Source organism: Eulemur rufifrons, chromosome 18, assembly GCF_041146395.1.
Source record: "Eulemur rufifrons isolate Redbay chromosome 18, OSU_ERuf_1, whole genome shotgun sequence".
NCBI lineage: Eukaryota > Metazoa > Chordata > Mammalia > Primates > Lemuridae > Eulemur > Eulemur rufifrons.
Window position 1 is genome coordinate 47215715 of NC_091000.1, and position 19207 is coordinate 47234921.

General features: G+C 41.2%; 3 protein-coding genes and 2 non-coding genes across 5 annotated transcripts; 4 read left to right on the top strand and 1 right to left on the bottom strand.

Annotated features, from left to right (window-relative positions):
- Positions 1-3947: 3947 nt before the first annotated feature.
- TRNAG-GCC (transfer RNA glycine (anticodon GCC)) lies at positions 3948-4018 on the top strand. The gene has a single exon. It is a non-coding gene; the product is annotated as a tRNA-Gly (tRNA).
- Positions 4019-4367: 349 nt separating this feature from the next.
- Positions 4368-4439, top strand: TRNAM-CAU (transfer RNA methionine (anticodon CAU)). Its single transcript has one exon. It is a non-coding gene; the product is annotated as a tRNA-Met (tRNA).
- A 6831-nt stretch (positions 4440-11270) lies between these two features.
- On the bottom strand, positions 11271-11702 carry LOC138399091 (histone H2B type 2-E-like). The gene has a single exon (XM_069493584.1). The coding sequence runs from the start codon at positions 11699-11701 to the stop codon at positions 11321-11323; it is 381 nt and encodes a 126-aa protein (XP_069349685.1). The 5' UTR covers position 11702; the 3' UTR covers positions 11271-11320.
- A 325-nt stretch (positions 11703-12027) lies between these two features.
- On the top strand, positions 12028-12420 carry LOC138399082 (histone H2A type 1-like). Its single transcript, XM_069493572.1, has one exon. It carries the CDS (start codon positions 12028-12030, stop codon positions 12418-12420), a length of 393 nt encoding a protein of 130 aa, XP_069349673.1.
- A 1088-nt stretch (positions 12421-13508) lies between these two features.
- LOC138399080 (histone H3.1) lies at positions 13509-13919 on the top strand. Its single transcript, XM_069493570.1, has one exon. It carries the CDS (start codon positions 13509-13511, stop codon positions 13917-13919), a length of 411 nt encoding a protein of 136 aa, XP_069349671.1.
- Positions 13920-19207: the final 5288 nt, after the last annotated feature.

Genomic DNA, 19207 nt, shown 5'->3' on the forward strand with positions numbered 1-19207 from the left:
TCTTTCTTGGTGTACAGTTCTCTCTACTGGATTTGACAAAAGGCATAGAGTTGGATGGTCACCACCACAATGCCATACAAGGAGTTTCATCACCCTAAAAATTCTCTCAAACCCTAAAAACCTGCTCCCCTTCCCTTAACCCTTATTTTCCATCCTTTTTTTCCCTTTCCAGAATATCATATGAATCTATCCTTATTATTCTGTCTTTTCTGAGTACCATATGAATGAAAGCATACAGTAGCCTTTTAGGTCTGCCTTCTTTCACCTAGCAAAATGCATTTAAAATTCACCCATGTTGTCCTGTAAATCTATAGCATCCTCTATCTTACTACTGAACAGTATTATTCCATTGTATTGATACATCATAGTTTGTTTATACATTATTCTATTGAAGTACATCTTTGTTGTCTCCAGTTTTGGGTGATTATGAATAAATCTGCTATAAAAGTTGACATATGCTTTTTTGTATGACCCTGTTTTCAATTCACTTGAGTGAATACCTAAATCCAAAAATATGATTTTTAGGTCATATTTTAGGTCTACGTTTAATTTTATAAAATACTGCCAAGCTATCTTCCAAATGGCTGTACTATTGTGCATTCCCACTAGTAAGGGATAAGACAGCTCTTGTAGCTCTGAATCAGTATTGGTATTGTCAGTGTTTTGGATTATAGCCACTGTAATAAGTTTGTAGTGGTAGCCTATGTTATTTAATTTTCATTTACATAATGTTGAATAAAATTTATAGGAGGCCATTGGTTTAGACTGAGCTCCTGCACTAGGCTCAACAGACCAAACCAAAATGGAGTTACTCATGCTAAAGTTTCATGTTTCCAAGCTGAAATTAAGTTGTTTATCTGACCTTCTGAGAAATCAGGAGGGAGAGAGAGAGAGAGAGAGAGAGAGTAGCCAAATCCCCAAACAGGCAAGTTTTGCTGGCATTTTAAGGAAGCCCCTTCCCTGCTTTAATATCTACAAGAAAAATAACTTCTAAACAACCAAATCCACTTTTTGTTCTGTTTCTGCTTTCTTCAGCCCTCTTCTATCTATTTAGCCAACCTCCTCTGCTCAGCTTTTTGAAACATGCAATCTATTTTATAGAGCAAAGTGTTGTCTGATTCCAGAATCCCAAATAAAAGCCAATTAAGATCTTTAAACTAAATTTGTTGTAATTTTGTCTTTTGATATTAATGACAAATGATATTGAGCATCTCTTCATTTTCTATTTGCCATCTGTATATATTGGGGGAAGTGTCTGTTTCAGATATTTTGCCCATTTTTTAAAAATTAGATTGTTTGTTATACTCAAGACCAAAACCAATAACTCTTTTATGGCTTAACAATGGATTCATATGACATCTCCAAAAAGGGAACAAGAAGATGCAAGTTCCAGAGCCGCTTACATAGACAGACAAGGGAAAGACTTAGACAAATCCCGAGAGCTAGCGACAGTCAGTATGCTAGCTATGAATGGGGTGCAACCCACATTTCTGTCCAGCCATAATCTTGGGAGCTTCCAACCTTCAGTTAGCTGCATACATATGCAGGCCTGGTAACCTATGTGCCCCCAACAGGAAGAAAGCCAAGCCAAGATCTCAGGACAAAAAAATGAGACAGACAGGAAAGCAATAGTTATCTGTGAGAAGGAAAAGATTAATAACAAATGGGCATCCCAAGACCAAGTGCCATAATTCAAACTTATTAACATTTCTCTTCTGAGCTAAAGGAATTTGCTGAGAAAATGTGGCCAGGTTTTGAGAAGGGGAGTTAAAATCAGGGCCCAGAGATTCAAAAGATCTTCTGGAGGGTTGAGAACAGGGAGTTAAGGGTAAATGGGAGTAAAAAGAAAGTGGAGAAGAGGAATTTATGGTGGATTTAAAGGGTTTTAACTTGTTTTAAATCTGATTTCTGCTTTTTAAGCTTGCTAATGAGGTCCCTAAGGCTAGCCAATATATTTCTCTGTATCCTCTTTTTAATTTGATCACCCCATATGTACTAATAAGACAGTTGTTTGGGAGGAGACCTTTCTAAAAAAATATTTAAAAAAGTATAGCCAATTTATTTATACCCAAAGTGACTCAACCAATAAGCCTTTTGATGGAAAAACCCAGAGGAAATTTCCAGGTTTAGAATACCATGGACACAAGTGTTGTTCCCAATGTGGACAAACAAGATGCAGCCCCCATATCTAAAAGTTCACTCCCAGAGATGAACAAAGCCCTTTGTTTCACAGGCAATTCAGGATGGTGTTTGGCAAATGGTGCCTCTGGTCTCCCATGGAGCATGAGATGGCTCCAGTTATAAACCTGCTAATTTGTGACACCAGGCAGACAATATTGAGTGTGACTTTCCTAGCACTGATCCAAGCAACCAAAAATTGAGGGGACAAAAGCCTGTTATGGACTGGGATCTCTTCTTAAGACAAATTCCCCTGAGAACTGGCATGGCTGGACAAAGAGAATGCGCTTGTCATCTCATGTCTTGGGCTTCCACTCTATTTAACTGGCTGCCTGATGCAGGCCAACATTTGTGCTCCCCAGCTGGCAAGGACCAGAAAGAGTGTTCTCATTGGTTGAAAAGCCAACCTCTCAGGACAGAAAAGAAAAAAAAAAAAGAAAGAAGAACCTTGTTTGGTTTTTCTCTTGAGGATCGGCAGCAAAGTTTGTCTAAACAGACACTGGTCCAGTGAGAACTCACCAGTCTGTGATGCTGGCTCGAACAGGCTGGTGGGCTTATGCCTGTGTTCTTGCGCTATGTTTCTCCTCTTTATGGTACAGCACACAAAAGACAGACAAAGGAAAACAATGGCCATCAGTAGGAGGGAAGAGATCAGAAAACGAGTAATGATGGTCATACAAAATAATTCCTGTCTGTAGACATGCAAATTTGTGCTGTCCCATGGTAAGGACAGAATGAATGGACATGTTCCGTAAACATATTTGGGGAAGATCTCCCCAAAACAGTTTTGGCCTCATTTACACGTTCATTTCAATATTCCCGATGTATGAATAACGTCTATTCTCTGGATTCTTTTTTGAAAAGGTAGTAAACACCTCACCAATGACCTCATTAATAATGAGCTATACAAAATATTTAACACGGGTTCATTTTTATATTTGTATGAGAGTTGTAATGCACCTTTTTTGTAAAATTGTATATCAATGAGACCTTTAAGCTCAATTTTCCTGGAAGGAGATGCTAGCTCCACCTCCATCACCATAGCAACCAACGTTTAAGGCAAACCTACACAATTCTTAAATCCCCCACTGCCTCGCTTCTCTGTGCGAAGACCAGTAGACAGCAACGCGGGATCCCTGTCTTCCCCTCATCTCTGGCTCCTCCCTTTCCCCCTTTTCCTTTTGTTCCCTTGCCTCCTTCTTTCTTTCCTCGGGTTCTCTTCCTCCTGGATCCTCCTCTCCCTTTTCTTCTTTCTTTCTGCCCGGGACCCCTTTTCTTCTTCTCCCTTTCCCTCCAGATACCACCCGGACGCTGAGCCTTCCCACGGTCACAAAACGTCCTCCGCCTCCCAAACACACTAGGGAGGTAGGCCTCCTCTATAGTACTTCCTGAGACTCCAGAAAGTTCGAAGCCTAGGATCACTCCACAGTTAGGCTTCAGGCCCCACAGCAGCGGTGGATAAACCGGCGAAGGCGCCGGCGACCCGCGGGGCGGGGGAGCTGGCACCGCCAGCGCGGCCCAACTATGCCCCAGAGACCGGCTTGGAATTGGGCCGCCCACGCCGGGTCTCTAGGGTCGCACCGGACGCTCTAAAGTTGCAGTGAAAGGGGTTTTTTCCTTGAAGGGAAGCAGGATCATCATGAGGCTCTATTCAACAAGAACGAAAAGGTACCCAAATATCTTTTTGAAAAGAAAACATACATTAATATTTTGATTAAAAATAACAGAAAAAAAGAAGGATCCCTTAAAGCAGTACCGTGGTGTAGTCAGCATTGGTGGTTCAGTGGTAGAATTCTCGCCTGCCACGCGGGAGGCCCGGGTTCGATTCCCGGCCAATGCAGGTGTTGTTTTGGCTTTCTTTTAATCCTTCAAACGTCTTGAAAATACCTACTCCATTTCATAAGTCGGATATTTTCCCTACTGGATTTTTGACTTAGTTATACTTTCTGACTGCATCATAGATAAAAGGGGCAGGCAGACTAGGGACGGGCTGTTTTCCTGTTACAGAAGCACCGATTTTATTTGCTTTCAGAATATTTGAAATCAATACATTCTGAATTCATTCTCTTGGTTTAGGCAGAAAGAACCAATGGGTCTTTAAAAAAATTAAATTTATGTAAGTATACAAGAAGCAGACTCTAGAAGAAAATACAAGAAAGGGATTACTTCGAGAGGGCACACTTGTATCTAGCAGAGTGGCGCAGCGGAAGCGTGCTGGGCCCATAACCCAGAGGTCGATGGATCGAAACCATCCTCTGCTAACCTTTTTTTTTTTTTTTTTTTTTTTTCCCAAAGGGCAAAATATAAAAATGTTGAAGATATTTGGGACATAGTCTCACCAACCTTCTCAAGTTTGCTGGTACCAAAGAAAAGTGACAGCAGGTGGAATAATTCACATTCCTCTGAGAGGAAAATAATGCACAAGTCAGAAAGCAGCTTCCAGCTAAGAAGTGTAAGGTACCCCATCTCAACAGATAATTAATAATAAATCCATCAACTGAAAGATGTCCATCTTTACTTACTACCATTTTGTAAACAAGAACGTAAGTTTAGAGTTCAGTTAAAAAGAGTTTAAGGGATTTTATTAATAAATAAGAACTCTCCCAACAATCTCTTCCTCCTGCTCTGTTTTCCTCCTTAGCACTTATTACTATGTAGCATATGGTGTATTTTATTCATTTAGTATTTTCTCTCCCATGGAAAGGAAATTCATGAGGACAGGGATTTTTGTGTTTTGGTACTGTGGTTGTCACTGTACCTAGACCAAAGCCTGGCACAGCCTGGTACATCCTAGGTACTGGTGATTTGGAAAATACTAGTTAAAAGCCACAATTTCTAATTCACCAAGCCATCAGTATTTGACATTATTTTTCATCTTTCTTCTTTTACCTTTTAAAAAATTCCAGAAGAATACAAAAGTGACCACACAGAATTGATCTATTCTTTAACATCATGACATATTCACTATTATATATTTTATATTTAAAGAAAAACGCTCATAAAATATAAGTACTCTCAAACTTCCTCCCCAATCCTGTTATCTACTTTCTCAGGGCAACTCTGTCATGAACTTGATGATCATCTGTACCATTTTATTTTCACTCTTGCCTACATATAGGTCTATGGCAATACAATTTCCATCTGAGATGAATTTTAAGATACTATTCTCAGTTACAAGCTGTCTACTCTCATGGATCACCAGGGGCACATCCAATTTATCTAAAAGAAAAAAAATTGCCAAGAAAAGAAGAAACATTCTATTTTCTCTTGGGTCCTATGTAAGAAAAGACTTTTCAGTTTGTTTTTGGACATTTTGACCATAGAACCTCCTTTCAAAGTGACAAGTTCAATACACCTCCTAATCTTCCATAAGGCACTGATTCTTCTCTCTATATAGAAAGTTTCCTATTAGCAAGCATAAAAGATATAAAGATAGTTTGAAAAGAAAGAGACTATGGGACCTCAAAGCATACTCTCTTTGTAATGTGAGAAATTGTCAGAATTAAATGGAGTCACTAATGTTAAAAAAATGCTGACAAATAGAGCCAAGGAAGGCCATGAAGAGAGGATTTTTATTTTTATATGCCTGATAACAAAAACTATCACAAAATACTATAAAACTTACAACCTTGTATAAGGGCTATTGCAAGCTTATATAAAAATACTTTTGTAAGGATATCTGTCCAGAAACTGTCTAATTTCGAACTGGTGTTATCTTAATTATTAATCTTTGTAGTCAAGGATAATTATTTCAAAACATATTATGTAATCCTCCTAATTTTTTTCTTTAAAAAACCTTTGTCTTCCTTTACTTCCCAGAATATACACATAGTTTACTATGGCATGTGTAATCCCATTACAATGCTCTATTCCCATATAAATATCCTTTCTGGTAGAGCTTCCCTCTGTTTGTAATTTGAGTTGACAGTATAGTACTGCTTTTTCCAAAATTGAAGCACATCTTGTCATATGTTATGTTTGTTAGTGACAGCTTCATGTGACCCACATGGTGGAGACTTATTTTTAGAAACAGACTATTTCTGCTGGAAAGAAACTTTGGAGATCCCTTTTAGTAAAGAAAAGACCAGGAAGATCAGTAAATTACACAGAACTTGTTGGCAATGGCAGCCAGGGAGATGATGGATAGAAAGAACTCAAGCTTTCTTATTCCTCAAATTATTAGTCTTCAGTTGTCCATTTTATAGCTTTGGGTGCCAACTATTGAGATTTTCAAATTTCAGAATTTCCTGGAGAGGCCTGGAAACTCCTTACATGGGGCACTATTCCTCTGGCATGTAACTGAGTGTCTACTTGGTGAGATTTGGAGGAGGAAAATCGGACTAAGGCGAGCTTACCTATGGTCCCACTTTCCTTTCCATACTCATCACTTGAGATCATGTGGCATTTTATCAGTTTTCTACATCTTAAATTCTATCTCCATAGGGGATAGAGGAATAGGGAAGGAGGGGACTAAGGGTGACCTAGGAAGAGTAAAGGATTATGAAAAAGAGAATGGGTTTTCTAAAGAATAGGTAGTAGCCCATCTGGATAAAGTGCCAATTTCTAGTCTTTTCTAGGCTTGACTTCTGTTGCCTGTTAACTCTTCCCTGATAGATAAAAATAGATAGAGGGTTTTTGTGATAATTGACTTCTTTCTGGAGATTCTGCATTTAGTCAGATAAGGGAGATATAGGAAAAGCCCCTCTGTGCATTTGCAATTTCCCAAATGCCTTTAGCTTGAAGTAGTCAGTATAGCAATGTGACATATTTTGGGCTGTTTATTTCCTGGATTCCTCCAGCATACATTGCAGGGGGCAAGGGAAAATTTCCCCATATATAGTTATGTAAAACTATTCGATCATAGTTTTACACAACATGGGAGCCTTCAGAATGAAAACCCAAAGATACCTAATGCTTAGTTTCAACAAAGTATGGACAGCCATGTAGAAATATGATTGGATAAAAAGGGTATGATCTAATGTTTATAGACTGAATGGGGAAACTCAGCAAGGCCTGCCTGTTTAGATTCTTTGCCTCTCTGAGCATGCATTCCTTCCTTCTCAGAATGGGGCAGGACCCTGGGGGCTTATAACCTACAGTCAAACAAGGTAGGTCAGATAATTTCTTTACAGCCAGTATTTACACAGAAAGTTGGTGGAGGAGGGAGTTAAGAGAAATATTTTTAGGTTTTATGGCTGGCTTAAGGGAAAAGAGGTTCCAGTTTCTATGATGCATCTTGGGGAAGAAAGATTCTAGTTTTTATGGCTAGCCGTGGGGGAGAATGGGCCTGAGAGACAGAAGGGCGGAAGGGCAGAGAAAAACTTGTGCTTCTGAGGCTGCTTCTGTGGCCTTCATTTTGGGGTATCATTTTCTGAGCCCCAAAAACATATATCAAAGCATCACATTGTACCCGTAAATGTGTATAATTATGATTTGTCAATTAAAAATAATATTAATAAAAGATAAGACAAATGTAACATACATAGAAAAGAATGGGTTTATTTATTCAGATAATTATTCAGTCCACAATAAACAACTCCAAACGCAATTCACCATTTTAATCTCATTGCTGTTGGTGAGCTCAGAATTTAAAATTTTTCTTTTAGTTCATTTCTTTATCCATTTACTTAACTACAATAAAATATCTCCTGAATGCTTGCTGTATGAGACCTAGTGCTCTGCCCAGAGGGACCAAGTAAGCAATGGATTCTTTTCAATTGAGGACCTACAAAGCTGGGAAGGCCTGGGCATTTGATCTGGGCTTTGGTGGCAGAGAGAGTAGCTTGGTGAATAGCTTTTCAGGGGCCTAGGAATCTTTGACAATGTCCAGAGATCTTCAGCTGTGAAATCTCTTGAAGGGCTTGATGAAGTCAGCAGATCCTTTTTTTATTTAGTCTGCACCATGTTATATATATTTTTATTAGTTGCCAATAAAAAATTTAGACTATTTCATTTTAAAATGCTTATCCACTTGAAAAATTGGAAGATTCACTGTCCCTGTGCCTGTATCACTATATGAAAGAAATTGGTGAAACTGCATTGTACAGGTTTGTGTTCTTCCGTTCTCTGAAGTTCCCACTGCTCCCATTAGTTTCCATGTTAGGTGGCATTTATGAATGTGCTTGTGCTATGGTTGTTCTTATAGCAGAATTTTAAAAAGGGTTCAATACACCTTGGTCCATGTCTTTATCAAAACTGAAAATATAATATCAGAAGTTTGTGTGCTTTGAGAAAAATAGCAAAGCCAGGCAAGATGGTGTACGTCTGTAGTCCCTGCTACTTGGGAGGCTGAGGCGGGAGGACAGCTTGAGCCCAGAAGTTGGAGGTTGCAGTGAGCTATGATCAAGCCACTGCATTTCTGCCTGGACAATAGAATGAGACCCCCATCTCTGAAAAGAAAGAAAAATAGCAAAAAACACCTGTCTTTGTAGAGATAAAGCATGGTTCCTAAATTCAACCAGTTTTACTCTAATGTGCTGGGCCCTTGTGAACAACTGACATTTAATGTCTGGTTTAGGGAGTATTGTAATTGTTGCTGTATCTACAGATTAAACTAAATATAGACATTTTATGAAAGAGAATTTGGAACAGCAGGTTGGAATCAAAGCATGGAAAAATGGTCTTGAGTTTGTTATAGATTGAATTATGTTGAGGTCCTAACTCCCAATTTGATTGTATTTGAAGACAGGGCCTTTAAAGAGGTAATTAAGGATAAATGAGGTTGTAAGGGTGGGACCCTAATCTAACAACAGGACTGGTGTCCTTAAAAGAAGAGGAAGAGACACAGGGGCAAGCATGCACAGAAAAAAGACCATATGAAGACATAGCAAGAAGATGGTTATGTGCAAGCCAAGGAGAGAGGCCCTAGGAGAAACCAAACCCACTGACACCTTGATCTTGGACTTCAAGCCTCCAGAACTATGAGAAAATAAATTTTTATTGTTTAAGCTACCCAGTTTGTGGTATTTTGTTATGTCAGCTCTGCCAAGCTAATACACGCATTTTATAGGCAACGGAGTTAGACTTTGGAGGAGGGGGAAACCTAAGCATTTAAAGGAAAAAGAAGAAACGAAAACTTGCAAAATAACCGAGCTTACCAAGTGTACATTGTTATGTTCATGGTGGAAAAACTGCAACTTAGTCCCATGATAATCATATTCAAAATTCATGACATATCTTCAAACAGCAGCCTAGCAAAAATCATGGATATCATTGTTTTGGACAGGTGTTCAAGTTTACAGGAAACATTCAAGTATTTGTTATTTTGTTGACCAGAACTAGAAAGCATGATCCTATTGTTATTTATTTTAGGGTACAGAGTATTTTGTTTTTTGATTTTTTTGGTTGTTTGCTTTGGACAGCTCTGACAGGACTACAAAACTCAACATGACTTTCTTGCCCAACTCCCATCTTTCTACCTACACGTAACCCCTTTTAACGCACGCACGAATGACTCTTGGAGTAATTACAACTTAAATCTTGAAGTCAAAAGGAGATAGAAATGATAATCTTACCTCATCCACTGACTGTCAGTAGAAAGTTGGGAAGGAAGTATTTCAATTGGGGCTGGAAAACACACCTTGGATTTGTGCTTCTGCTTTTTTGCCACAAGATGGCAGAAGAGGGCAACACTTCTTATCCCACCTACTCCAGAGGATGATCATTCCTCAGATCTCTCAAGGATTGGGGGAAGGGTGAGGACTCAATCTCGCAAAAAGAGCAAAGAGGAATGAAAGGAGATAAATGTGATGCCAACAAGTTCAAAACTACAGTGAAATTAGGGGAATGCTCTTCACCAAGTGGTACAAGGTGTGGGGAAGAGAATCTCATTTTAGGGAAGGAAAGGGCAAGCTCGTGTACTGTTATTTTTTGCACGATCTGCTGACTTGGCATGATTTCGGGGCTGTTTGTTGCCTGTGACAGAGACAAGACTGTTCGTCCAAGGTAGAGAGCCCCAAACCACAGCTGTAAGGGAAGTGACGACAAGGAAAGACAGAAAGGGAAAAGTCAAGGGGTGATTTTTAGGCCGGGAGTGGGATTGTGGTGTAGGGGTTTGTTATTTTGTTGTTAATAGAAAAAAAGATTTACAATAGCAATAATTTACTGGAGAGGGGATAACATGGTGGCAGAGGATGTTAATGCTATAAAATGCAAGAAAGGACCTATTAAGAAGGGGGAATTGAAGGACTTTCGATCAGGTATTGAAAGTTTCCACTTCCTTGCATTTAGCCCATGTTCTTGGTACACCTCCTACCTCTGTAACCTTTTCTGGGGTCTGCTTCTTTTTAAAATGCTGGATTCTCCGATTTCTGTTGCAGGACTCCCATGGAATCCCAGCCTGAAAGCTGACCCCCTGCCGCAATGAATCCTGGCATACCTCCCTCCTTAACGCCGCCTGATTATTTATACATTGCAAGAAAGCAGCTTTCCCAAATTGCTAGGTTCCTTGTTCAACATTTTATCCTTCAGCTTTTTTGACCTTTAATGTTCCCTTTGCGCTTTGACACCAATCATTTCAACTCACCCTAGTATCTCTGTAGCGTTGGCAGGGTTGACGTCAGTGCCTGTTCTCTAGAGGTTATGGGAAACGGACACTGAGAAGTTAATTTCGCCCAGGGTCCGACTGCACAAAATCGAACAGTTAACTTATAGCCTCTGGCTCTTAGCTGCAGAGCCTGAGGCATTCCCGCATATAACGGAAAATTAGTAATTTTACTTTCCAGAGAAACTCTTTCAAAAGCACAACCCTGATTAAACTATCTGGCAAATGGCAGCCCCTGGCGGGATTTTCAAATAGATCTGCGGCCCAATCAGTTACAAGGAGATACTTGAATTGATAAAAGTCTAACCCAAAGAAAAATTTGGCTATTGTAGCCGAGAGCAAAACTACACGCCTCTTCTTCCCAAGGGCATCAAAGAACCCAAACTAAATTTGCCTGACAGCGCGTCTAAATGCATACGCAAGAATGTGTGCTTTTTTTTACTTTATTACTTTTATCTTTTCCACCTACCTTCTCTCCCAAACAAACCTCTAGCCCTCCTCAAAGAAACTAGATTACAAGCAAAATGCACCAGCTCTTTTGTCTGACAATGTGGGTGGCTCTGAAAAGAGCCTTTGGGTTGTGAGAGGCTGTGAGCGAGCTCACTTAGAGCTGGTATACTTGGTGACAGCCTTGGTGCCCTCGGACACAGCGTGCTTGGCCAACTCTCCGGGCAGCAGCAGGCGCACTGCCGTCTGGATCTCCCTGGAGGTGATGGTGGAGCGCTTGTTGTAATGCGCCAGGCGAGAGGCCTCCCCCGCGATGCGCTCGAAGATGTCGTTGACGAAGGAATTCATGATTCCCATGGCCTTAGACGAGATGCCGGTGTCAGGGTGGACTTGCTTAAGCACCTTGTACACGTAGATGGAGTAGCTCTCCTTGCGGGTGCGCTTGCGCTTCCTGCCATCTTTTTTCTGAGCCTTGGTCACTGCTTTCTTGGAGCCCTTCTTTGGGGCCGGAGCGGACTTAGCCGGCTCAGGCATGATGAAAATAAGCCAAAAAATACTTAGCAGAAAGTACTTAAAGAAAAGGCCAAGCGTCAGGCAGAAGGCGCCCCTTTTATACACAGCTCATATGCAAATGAGGTTGAATACAGTTCTCTGTCTGATTGGACATGACTTGTGATGACGTCAATATCAATATCATCCAATCAAAACACATACTTTAAGAGACTTCATTTGCATTGTTTAAAACGGAACTGCAAATTTAAGCAATGGCCCAGGTCCTTTTTTTGCGCCCAGCAACGGCTATAAAATCTGCGTTTTGGGGCTTTGAGGTTTTTCTGGTGTAGGTCACATGTAATCTTACAATGTCTGGACGCGGCAAGCAGGGCGGCAAGACTCGTGCCAAAACCAAGACCCGCTCTTCCCAGGCGGGGCTCCAGTTTCCCGTAGGCCGAGTGCACCGCCTGCTGCGCAAAGGCAACTATGCCGAGCGGGTCGGGGCCGGCGCCCCGGTGTACCTGGCTGCAGTACTGGAGTATCTGACCGCGGAGATCTTGGAGCTGGCGGGCAACGCGGCTCGCGACAACAAGAAGACACGCATCATCCCGCGCCACCTACAGCTGGCCATCCGGAACGATGAAGAGCTGAACAAATTGCTGGGTAAAGTCACCATCGCTCAGGGCGGCGTCCTGCCCAATATCCAGGCTGTGCTATTGCCCAAGAAGACCGAGAGTCACCACAAGGCTAAGGGCAAATGAGGTCTGAATTCACAACTTAAAATTTCCCACTAAAACCAGAGGCTCTTTGAAGAGCCACCCACCATTTCTGTGGAAGAACTGAGCACTGTTCTCTAAACCTATTACGCATACCCGACTAAGTTTAAGCACGTGAAATGTTTCACATTCGGTTTGATATTAACTGATGCCGGGTAAAGACCATTAAATTTGTAGCTTCCCAAATTAATCATACCATGAAGCCAACCTCTTTTACTGTTCTCACAAACACCGTCCTGGGTCGTTAAAAAACACTTCCGGTGATTATTCCGGCGAATATATTAAGTGGTATATGACAACAGGTTTTTAGCTTTGCTGGGTCTTTACAGCAGAACCTGATGGTCCGTTAATCAACTAAAATCTCGGTCCTAACTCAAAACGCTGTTTCCAGAATTACTAACGTTTACTGGAAAAGACCTAATCATTGGCCGATGTAAACTCACAATCATTTCCCGCATGCTGATTAAATCAAGCACATGATTTACATATTTAACAGTACGATAAGCCATTTGATTGCATCAAAAATCAGTTAATGAAGATGTCAGATACCATTCATTGGTATTATTTAGTCAAGCACATATCAAACTCCTTGCCCACACCACGCTGAGCAAACTGAAGTACTGGTGTTCCAGGGGCCAATCTATTTTTAAACTTTTTTTTCTGGGTCTTCCTAGTTATTAAAAGCAGATTTAATGAAACAGGAAACGGAACTACTTTTTAGAAAGATTAAATTCTAGTGTACTTATATTTTTTACATTATCTAAACAGGAAAAAGCTTTCAGTGAAAATGAGTGTCTTTAAGGACAGTTAAGGCTGATTTCCTAAAGTTCCAGATCAGATTCCCTTTCCATTGGGGTAACCTTAACTTGATTAGTCGAAAACTAAAAATTAACAGCAAAGGGGCGTGGGGGAACCATTCAGAGGAAGTGGTAGGAACCAAATACAGATTGTATTAAAAACCAATCAGGTTACTCCTACCACAGTTCTGACCAATCAGGATCAGGTCATCGGTATAAATTCTGGTCGCGGCGCTGTTTTTCCGGTTGCTTGCTTTGGAAGCTTTGTGGTCTGTTATGGCGCGCACAAAGCAGACAGCTCGCAAGTCTACTGGCGGCAAGGCGCCGCGCAAGCAGCTCGCTACCAAGGCGGCTCGCAAGAGCGCCCCGGCCACCGGTGGTGTGAAGAAGCCCCATCGCTACCGCCCTGGCACCGTGGCCCTGCGGGAGATCCGCCGCTATCAGAAATCGACCGAACTGCTGATCCGAAAGCTGCCTTTCCAGCGCCTGGTGCGGGAGATCGCCCAGGACTTCAAGACCGATCTGCGTTTCCAGAGCTCAGCGGTGATGGCGCTGCAAGAAGCTTGCGAGGCCTACTTAGTGGGCCTGTTTGAGGACACCAATTTGTGCGCCATTCACGCCAAGCGAGTGACCATCATGCCCAAAGACATTCAACTCGCGCGCCGCATCCGTGGTGAGCGAGCATAAACTGTCCTGAGGCGGGGCTTGCTTGCTTTCTCTTTCCCAAAGGCTCTTTTCAGAGCCACTGATCTGCTCATTAAGAGTGGCTGTTAACGCAATTACATGTTTAAAATACAATTCTAAGGAGAACTTGGGTGGGAAATAAGAAAGAACACAAGAGGTTTCAGCTCCAAGAACTGACCTTTTGTTTCCCTGCTTCTCAAAATAGACAAAATCACTGATAAGTACATTACGTATTAAACTAAATGGTTTAACACTTAGTTCTGATCCATAAGTGTTCAATAAATTATAGCTGGGTAAGTATATTGCTAATGTGCTGTTTTTTTTTTTAGTCACCAAATCACTGAGCCTTGGGGTAGTTGTTAAGCACCTCCCATCTTATGTGTCACTGTATTTCGTCCCAGACAATTTTGATCAGCACTATTTTTAGTCGTATGGCGAGTTAAACATGATATTGGCACTCATTTTCACGTTTTTGTATGTGAACCTGACTAGCTCCCAGGGTGTAGAAAGGGCATACGTTACTCCCTTTTACTAACTCTAGAAAGTTTGTCTTTTCCAAAGGTACTCAAGCAATGGGGGACAAACAAACCTAAGCTAGTAGATCTAAGTTTAGTATTTCAAGAATCACTAGATGGGAAGGAAGAGATCTGGATAAGCTTCCAATGGCTATATAAAAATAATTTAGTTTTAAAGAAAATGGGCCTAATTTCCTTTAGGTGGAAAGGCAGAAGTTAGGTTGTTCTAATGTCTTCTAACTCCAGCAAGGGATCTGATATTAACTGTATGGACTGGAGGGTGCATTTTCTATTTGAAGCCTAAATTTAGGCATACAATTGGTGGATTTAGAAAATATCCACAAATTCTTTGATACTCCTCCCATCAAAAAGTAGAGCCTAATTCCTCTAGTCTTGAGTTTAGGGCAGGATTTAGAGGCTGGCTTCTATTGAATAGAATAGAGCAAATGGCATAGTTAAAGTGAGAGTGAGGTACTTTGGAGACTAGGTCATAAAAAGTATTGTGCTCTGGGGGACCTCAGCTGCCATGTTGGGAGGGCATTCGGGTAGCCCTGTGGAGAGGCCTGCCTTGTAAGAAATTAAGGCCTTCCTCGTCAGCAGAGCTACCAACAACCATGTGAGTGAGCCATATCCTGCCCCAGTGAAGCCTCAGATGATTGCAGCCCCTGCTGACAGCGGGGCTCTTCATTCTCAGAGACTCTGAGCCAGAACCATGCAACTAAGCCACTCTTGATTCTTTTTTTTTTTTTTTTTTTTCAGCATATTATGGGGGTACAAAAGTTTAGGTTACGTATCCCCCCCAATCAAAGCTTTAAGCGTGTCCATCCCCTAGACGGTGCGGTGCGCATTGCACTCATTATGTATGTATACACCCATCCCCTCCCCCCCATCTGCCTGACACCCGATTAATGTTATTCCTATATGTGCTCTTAGGTGATGATCAGTGAAACCAATTTGATGGTGAGTACATGTGGTGCTTATTTTTCCATTCTTGGGATACTTCACTTACACTCTTGATTCTTGACCTTTATAAAAATGTGTGACATAATGAATTTGTTGTTTTAAGCTGCTAACTTCTTGTGTGATTTGTTACACAATAAATTACTGATGCAATTGGAAAAACAAGAAGAGTTCGAAGTCATCCACTAGACTTCACTAGTGTAGACAAGATGATCACATCCCACACTCTGCACTTCACCATAGGGAAGTCTGGACTTCCAGGAACTTGCCTGTCATTGCTCAGAAATCAGCAGAATTTATTTTGGTTGCTATCCAGAGAAGCTGGAAACCAGCTTAGTGCTGCTAAGGATTTAGAAAGAGGATGAATCTATTGGCTGCTTTGCAGGTAGGCACCTGGTTTGGTCACGTCTGGCTACCAGCTTTGGAGGGGTGAAAACCACTCACTTTTTTTTTTTTTCTTCAGTTCAACCTAGCAATGGATAAGACTCCAAGGAATCAATTTGTGTATTATTACAACAGATACTGATTTATAAACCAATATTCTATTTTTTAAAATTACCATTTCCCACTAGAATCGGTAACAAGTAGCACTTCACTTTATAAAGTTTTTTCACATTTAATATTATCAAACTTGATTTTATTTATTTATTTATTTATTTTTGAGACAGAGTCTCACTCTGTCTCCCTGGCTAGAGTGCTGTGGCGTCAGCCTAGCTCACAGCAACCTCAAACTTCTGGGCTCAAGCCATCCTCCTGCCTCAGCCTCCTGAGCAGCTGGGACTACAGGTATGCACCACCACACCCAGCTAATTTTTTCTATTTTTAGTAGAGATGGGGTCTATCTCTTGCTCAGGCTGGTCTCAAATTCCTGAGCTCAAGAGATCCTCACCCACCTCGGCCTCCCAGAGTGCCACCATTATAGGCGTGAGCCACTGTCCCCCACCCTATTTTTTTTATAGAGATGGGTCTTGCTCTGTCACCCAGGCTAGAGTGCAGTGGGATGATCATAGCTCACTGCAGCCTCCAACTCCTGGGTTCAAGGGATCCTCCTGCCTCAGCCTCCCAAGGAGCTGGGATTACAGGAGTGGTCCACTGTGCCCAGCTATCATCAAACTTGATTATTAAAAGAAAATTGTGATGTAGGTAGTAAGGAATTGGAAAACTTAATAAGGACCCAGCTATTTCATAAACAGGGAGTCTTAGGGGAAGTTTGGTGTTAATGCATGCTGGCCTAGAGATTGGAGCTGAATCTTTTTTGCTCTCTCTGAGAGGCCCTGTCTAGTTTTTGGAAAATTTCTACCAATCAGAGGTACCATCTCTACTGGTCAGATATACTGTATTTGTTACATAAACCATTACAAATCAATATTCTGTGACTGTCCGTTTTCCAGACCCCACATCAGTTTATACTCATGTTGGGGAGGATAGGTATCTTCTTTTTACTCATCTTAAGTTTTTTGGTGGGGGCCCCTGTAACAAAAGACAGATTAATGAGAGAAATTTATTTCATATAATTTTTATGTGACATAGGAGCCTTCATAAGGAAATGAAGACCCACAGGAGAGGTTAAACCTCAGTGTTTTTATAATAGATTTCATGAAGAGTGGAGAGTATTGGAGAAATGTGATAGGACAAAGAGTATAAGCAAGCTGGGTGACACTTAGCAAGGCCCATTCATTCATACTCCTCTGTGTCCCTTGTCTTCAAAGATAAAGATGCTCCTCACTCCTTTTCTCTGGTGATAGAGAGGGCACCTCTCACTTGAGGGTCATCTGACCTGCTTCAGGAGAAGGTAGAAAGTCCTTCCTGTACATGCTGCTTCTCAAATTCCTTCAGCTTAAATATTCAATATCCCAAGATGACATACTTTGAGGTGGCATGTCCTGAACCCAATAACAATTAATTAGATTATAGGTTATTTCAAATGCCATTTTTCCTTAAGAGTATTAAGGGAAATTTTCCTATGAAATGGGTACTTTACTTTTCTCAAGAGATTTCTTTTATTGGGGCTCAGAAAACAGTACCCCAAAATGATTGCCTCAGTAAAAGCCTCAGAAGCAAAAGTTTTTCTCTGACCTTTTCTTCTTGTCTCTTAGTCCCATTCTCCCCCAAGGCTAGCCTTGGAAACTAGAATCCCTCTTCTCCAAGTAGAATCATAGAAACCAGAACCTCTTTTCTCGAAAGTGTAACAGAGCAGTCACCACTTCTCCCACAGATATGGAAGAGGGGAATATGTACCAGAACAAATGGCTTGAAAAATGGCAAAAATGTTTTACATCTCTTTAAAACACCCCCCACTCCTTTTGGAGAACTAGGCCCTGCGTCCCTGCCTCAGGCCAGTGGCTGGGAGGGACAGGGGAATGTCTTTTCTCTGTGCCATAGAAGAAGGCTACAGGGAATTGTCTGGGTGGAGGGCACAAGATCATCTTAGCTGAAGATGGGATTTATCCTGTTGGAGGTCCTGATATTGTCTTAACTGAAGATGGGATGAATCTGAGCAGAGGTCATGAGATTGTTTTAGCCAAAGATGGGATTGATCAGAACCTTTAAAAGCTCTGTACTTCTTCTCAGAGGGGGATGCTGGTACTTTGACGTGGGAATCTGCCAGCCTCCTCACTTGCAGGCAAATTAATAAACTCTTTCCTTCTCCTCAAACCACTTGTCCTTGTTCTTCTGATGTGGCCTCAAGGACAGTGCCAAACTTTCGGTAACAAAATCCAGCCATGAAACCTAAAAACATTCTATGTAAAAACTGGCCATAAAGAAATGATCTCACCTACCTTGTTTGACTGTAGGTCATAAGACCCTCATTCCAGAGAGGCTCCTGCTCCATATCCAGAAGGAAAGAATGCATGCATGCTCAGAAAGGCCAAGAAGACTATAGACAGGCCTTCCGGGCTTTCTTCACTCAGTATATTAACATTAGGTCATACCTGTTTTGTCCAGTAATATTTCTACATGGCTGTGCATACTTTATTGAACTTAAGCATAAAAATGTACAATTTCCCCTGTATCTTTCTGTATCATTCTGAAGGCTCCTGTATATACACATTAAATTAATTTATATGTCTTTTCTACAATTAATCTGCACCTTGTCAGTGATTTGTCCGCCTCGGCCCTTATATCTTCTTTCAGAAGGGAAACAGGTAATCTGTTGAGACGTAATACATGATTACTACGAGGAGTGAATGAATCAGGGAACATATTAGCTTATAAATGGTTCTCTTTGGAAACTGAATGAGGCTAGGAGACAGACATCTTATTAAAGGATCTGTCCAGGTGTGATTACATTCTTGGTCTTCTCTTCTGCAATAGATAATGAGATAACATGAGATAATGAGATATCTATTTTAGGGAACGAAAAACAATTGTTCTCCTTGGTGGATCTGCCAGGTCTTTATGTAGAGAGGGGGAAAGTCTCTCAGCCTCTGTTGATCTCTAAGGGCCTTTAATTGAAAATACTCATTAAATCAGGAAGCCATACTTTGGGGTGAACATCCCTGAGCTCCTTCAACCCAAAGATACTGGGAAAACTGTCCAGTATTATGCTTAGGTTCAAAAAAGTATGGACAGCCATACAGAAATATGATTGGACAAAAAGGGTATGATCTAAAGCTAATAGACCAAGTGGGGCAAACTCAGCAAGGCCTATCTAGATTCAGCTTGGCCTCTCTGTGCAGCATTCCTTCCTTTTGAGCGTGAGGCAAGTCCTTCTCTAGAATGAAAGTCTTATGACTCACAAACAAGGTAGATCAGATAATTTCTCACCATAAATGGCACCAAAAGGCAGAGGGAAAGTTAGAGTAATATTTTTAG

Coding starts and splice junctions, on each gene's coding strand:
- LOC138399080 (XM_069493570.1), top strand. CDS start 13,509: ATGGCGCGCACAAAGCAGACAGCTCGCAAGTCTACTGGCGGCAAGGCG.
- LOC138399091 (XM_069493584.1), bottom strand. CDS start 11,701: ATGCCTGAGCCGGCTAAGTCCGCTCCGGCCCCAAAGAAGGGCTCCAAG.
- LOC138399082 (XM_069493572.1), top strand. CDS start 12,028: ATGTCTGGACGCGGCAAGCAGGGCGGCAAGACTCGTGCCAAAACCAAG.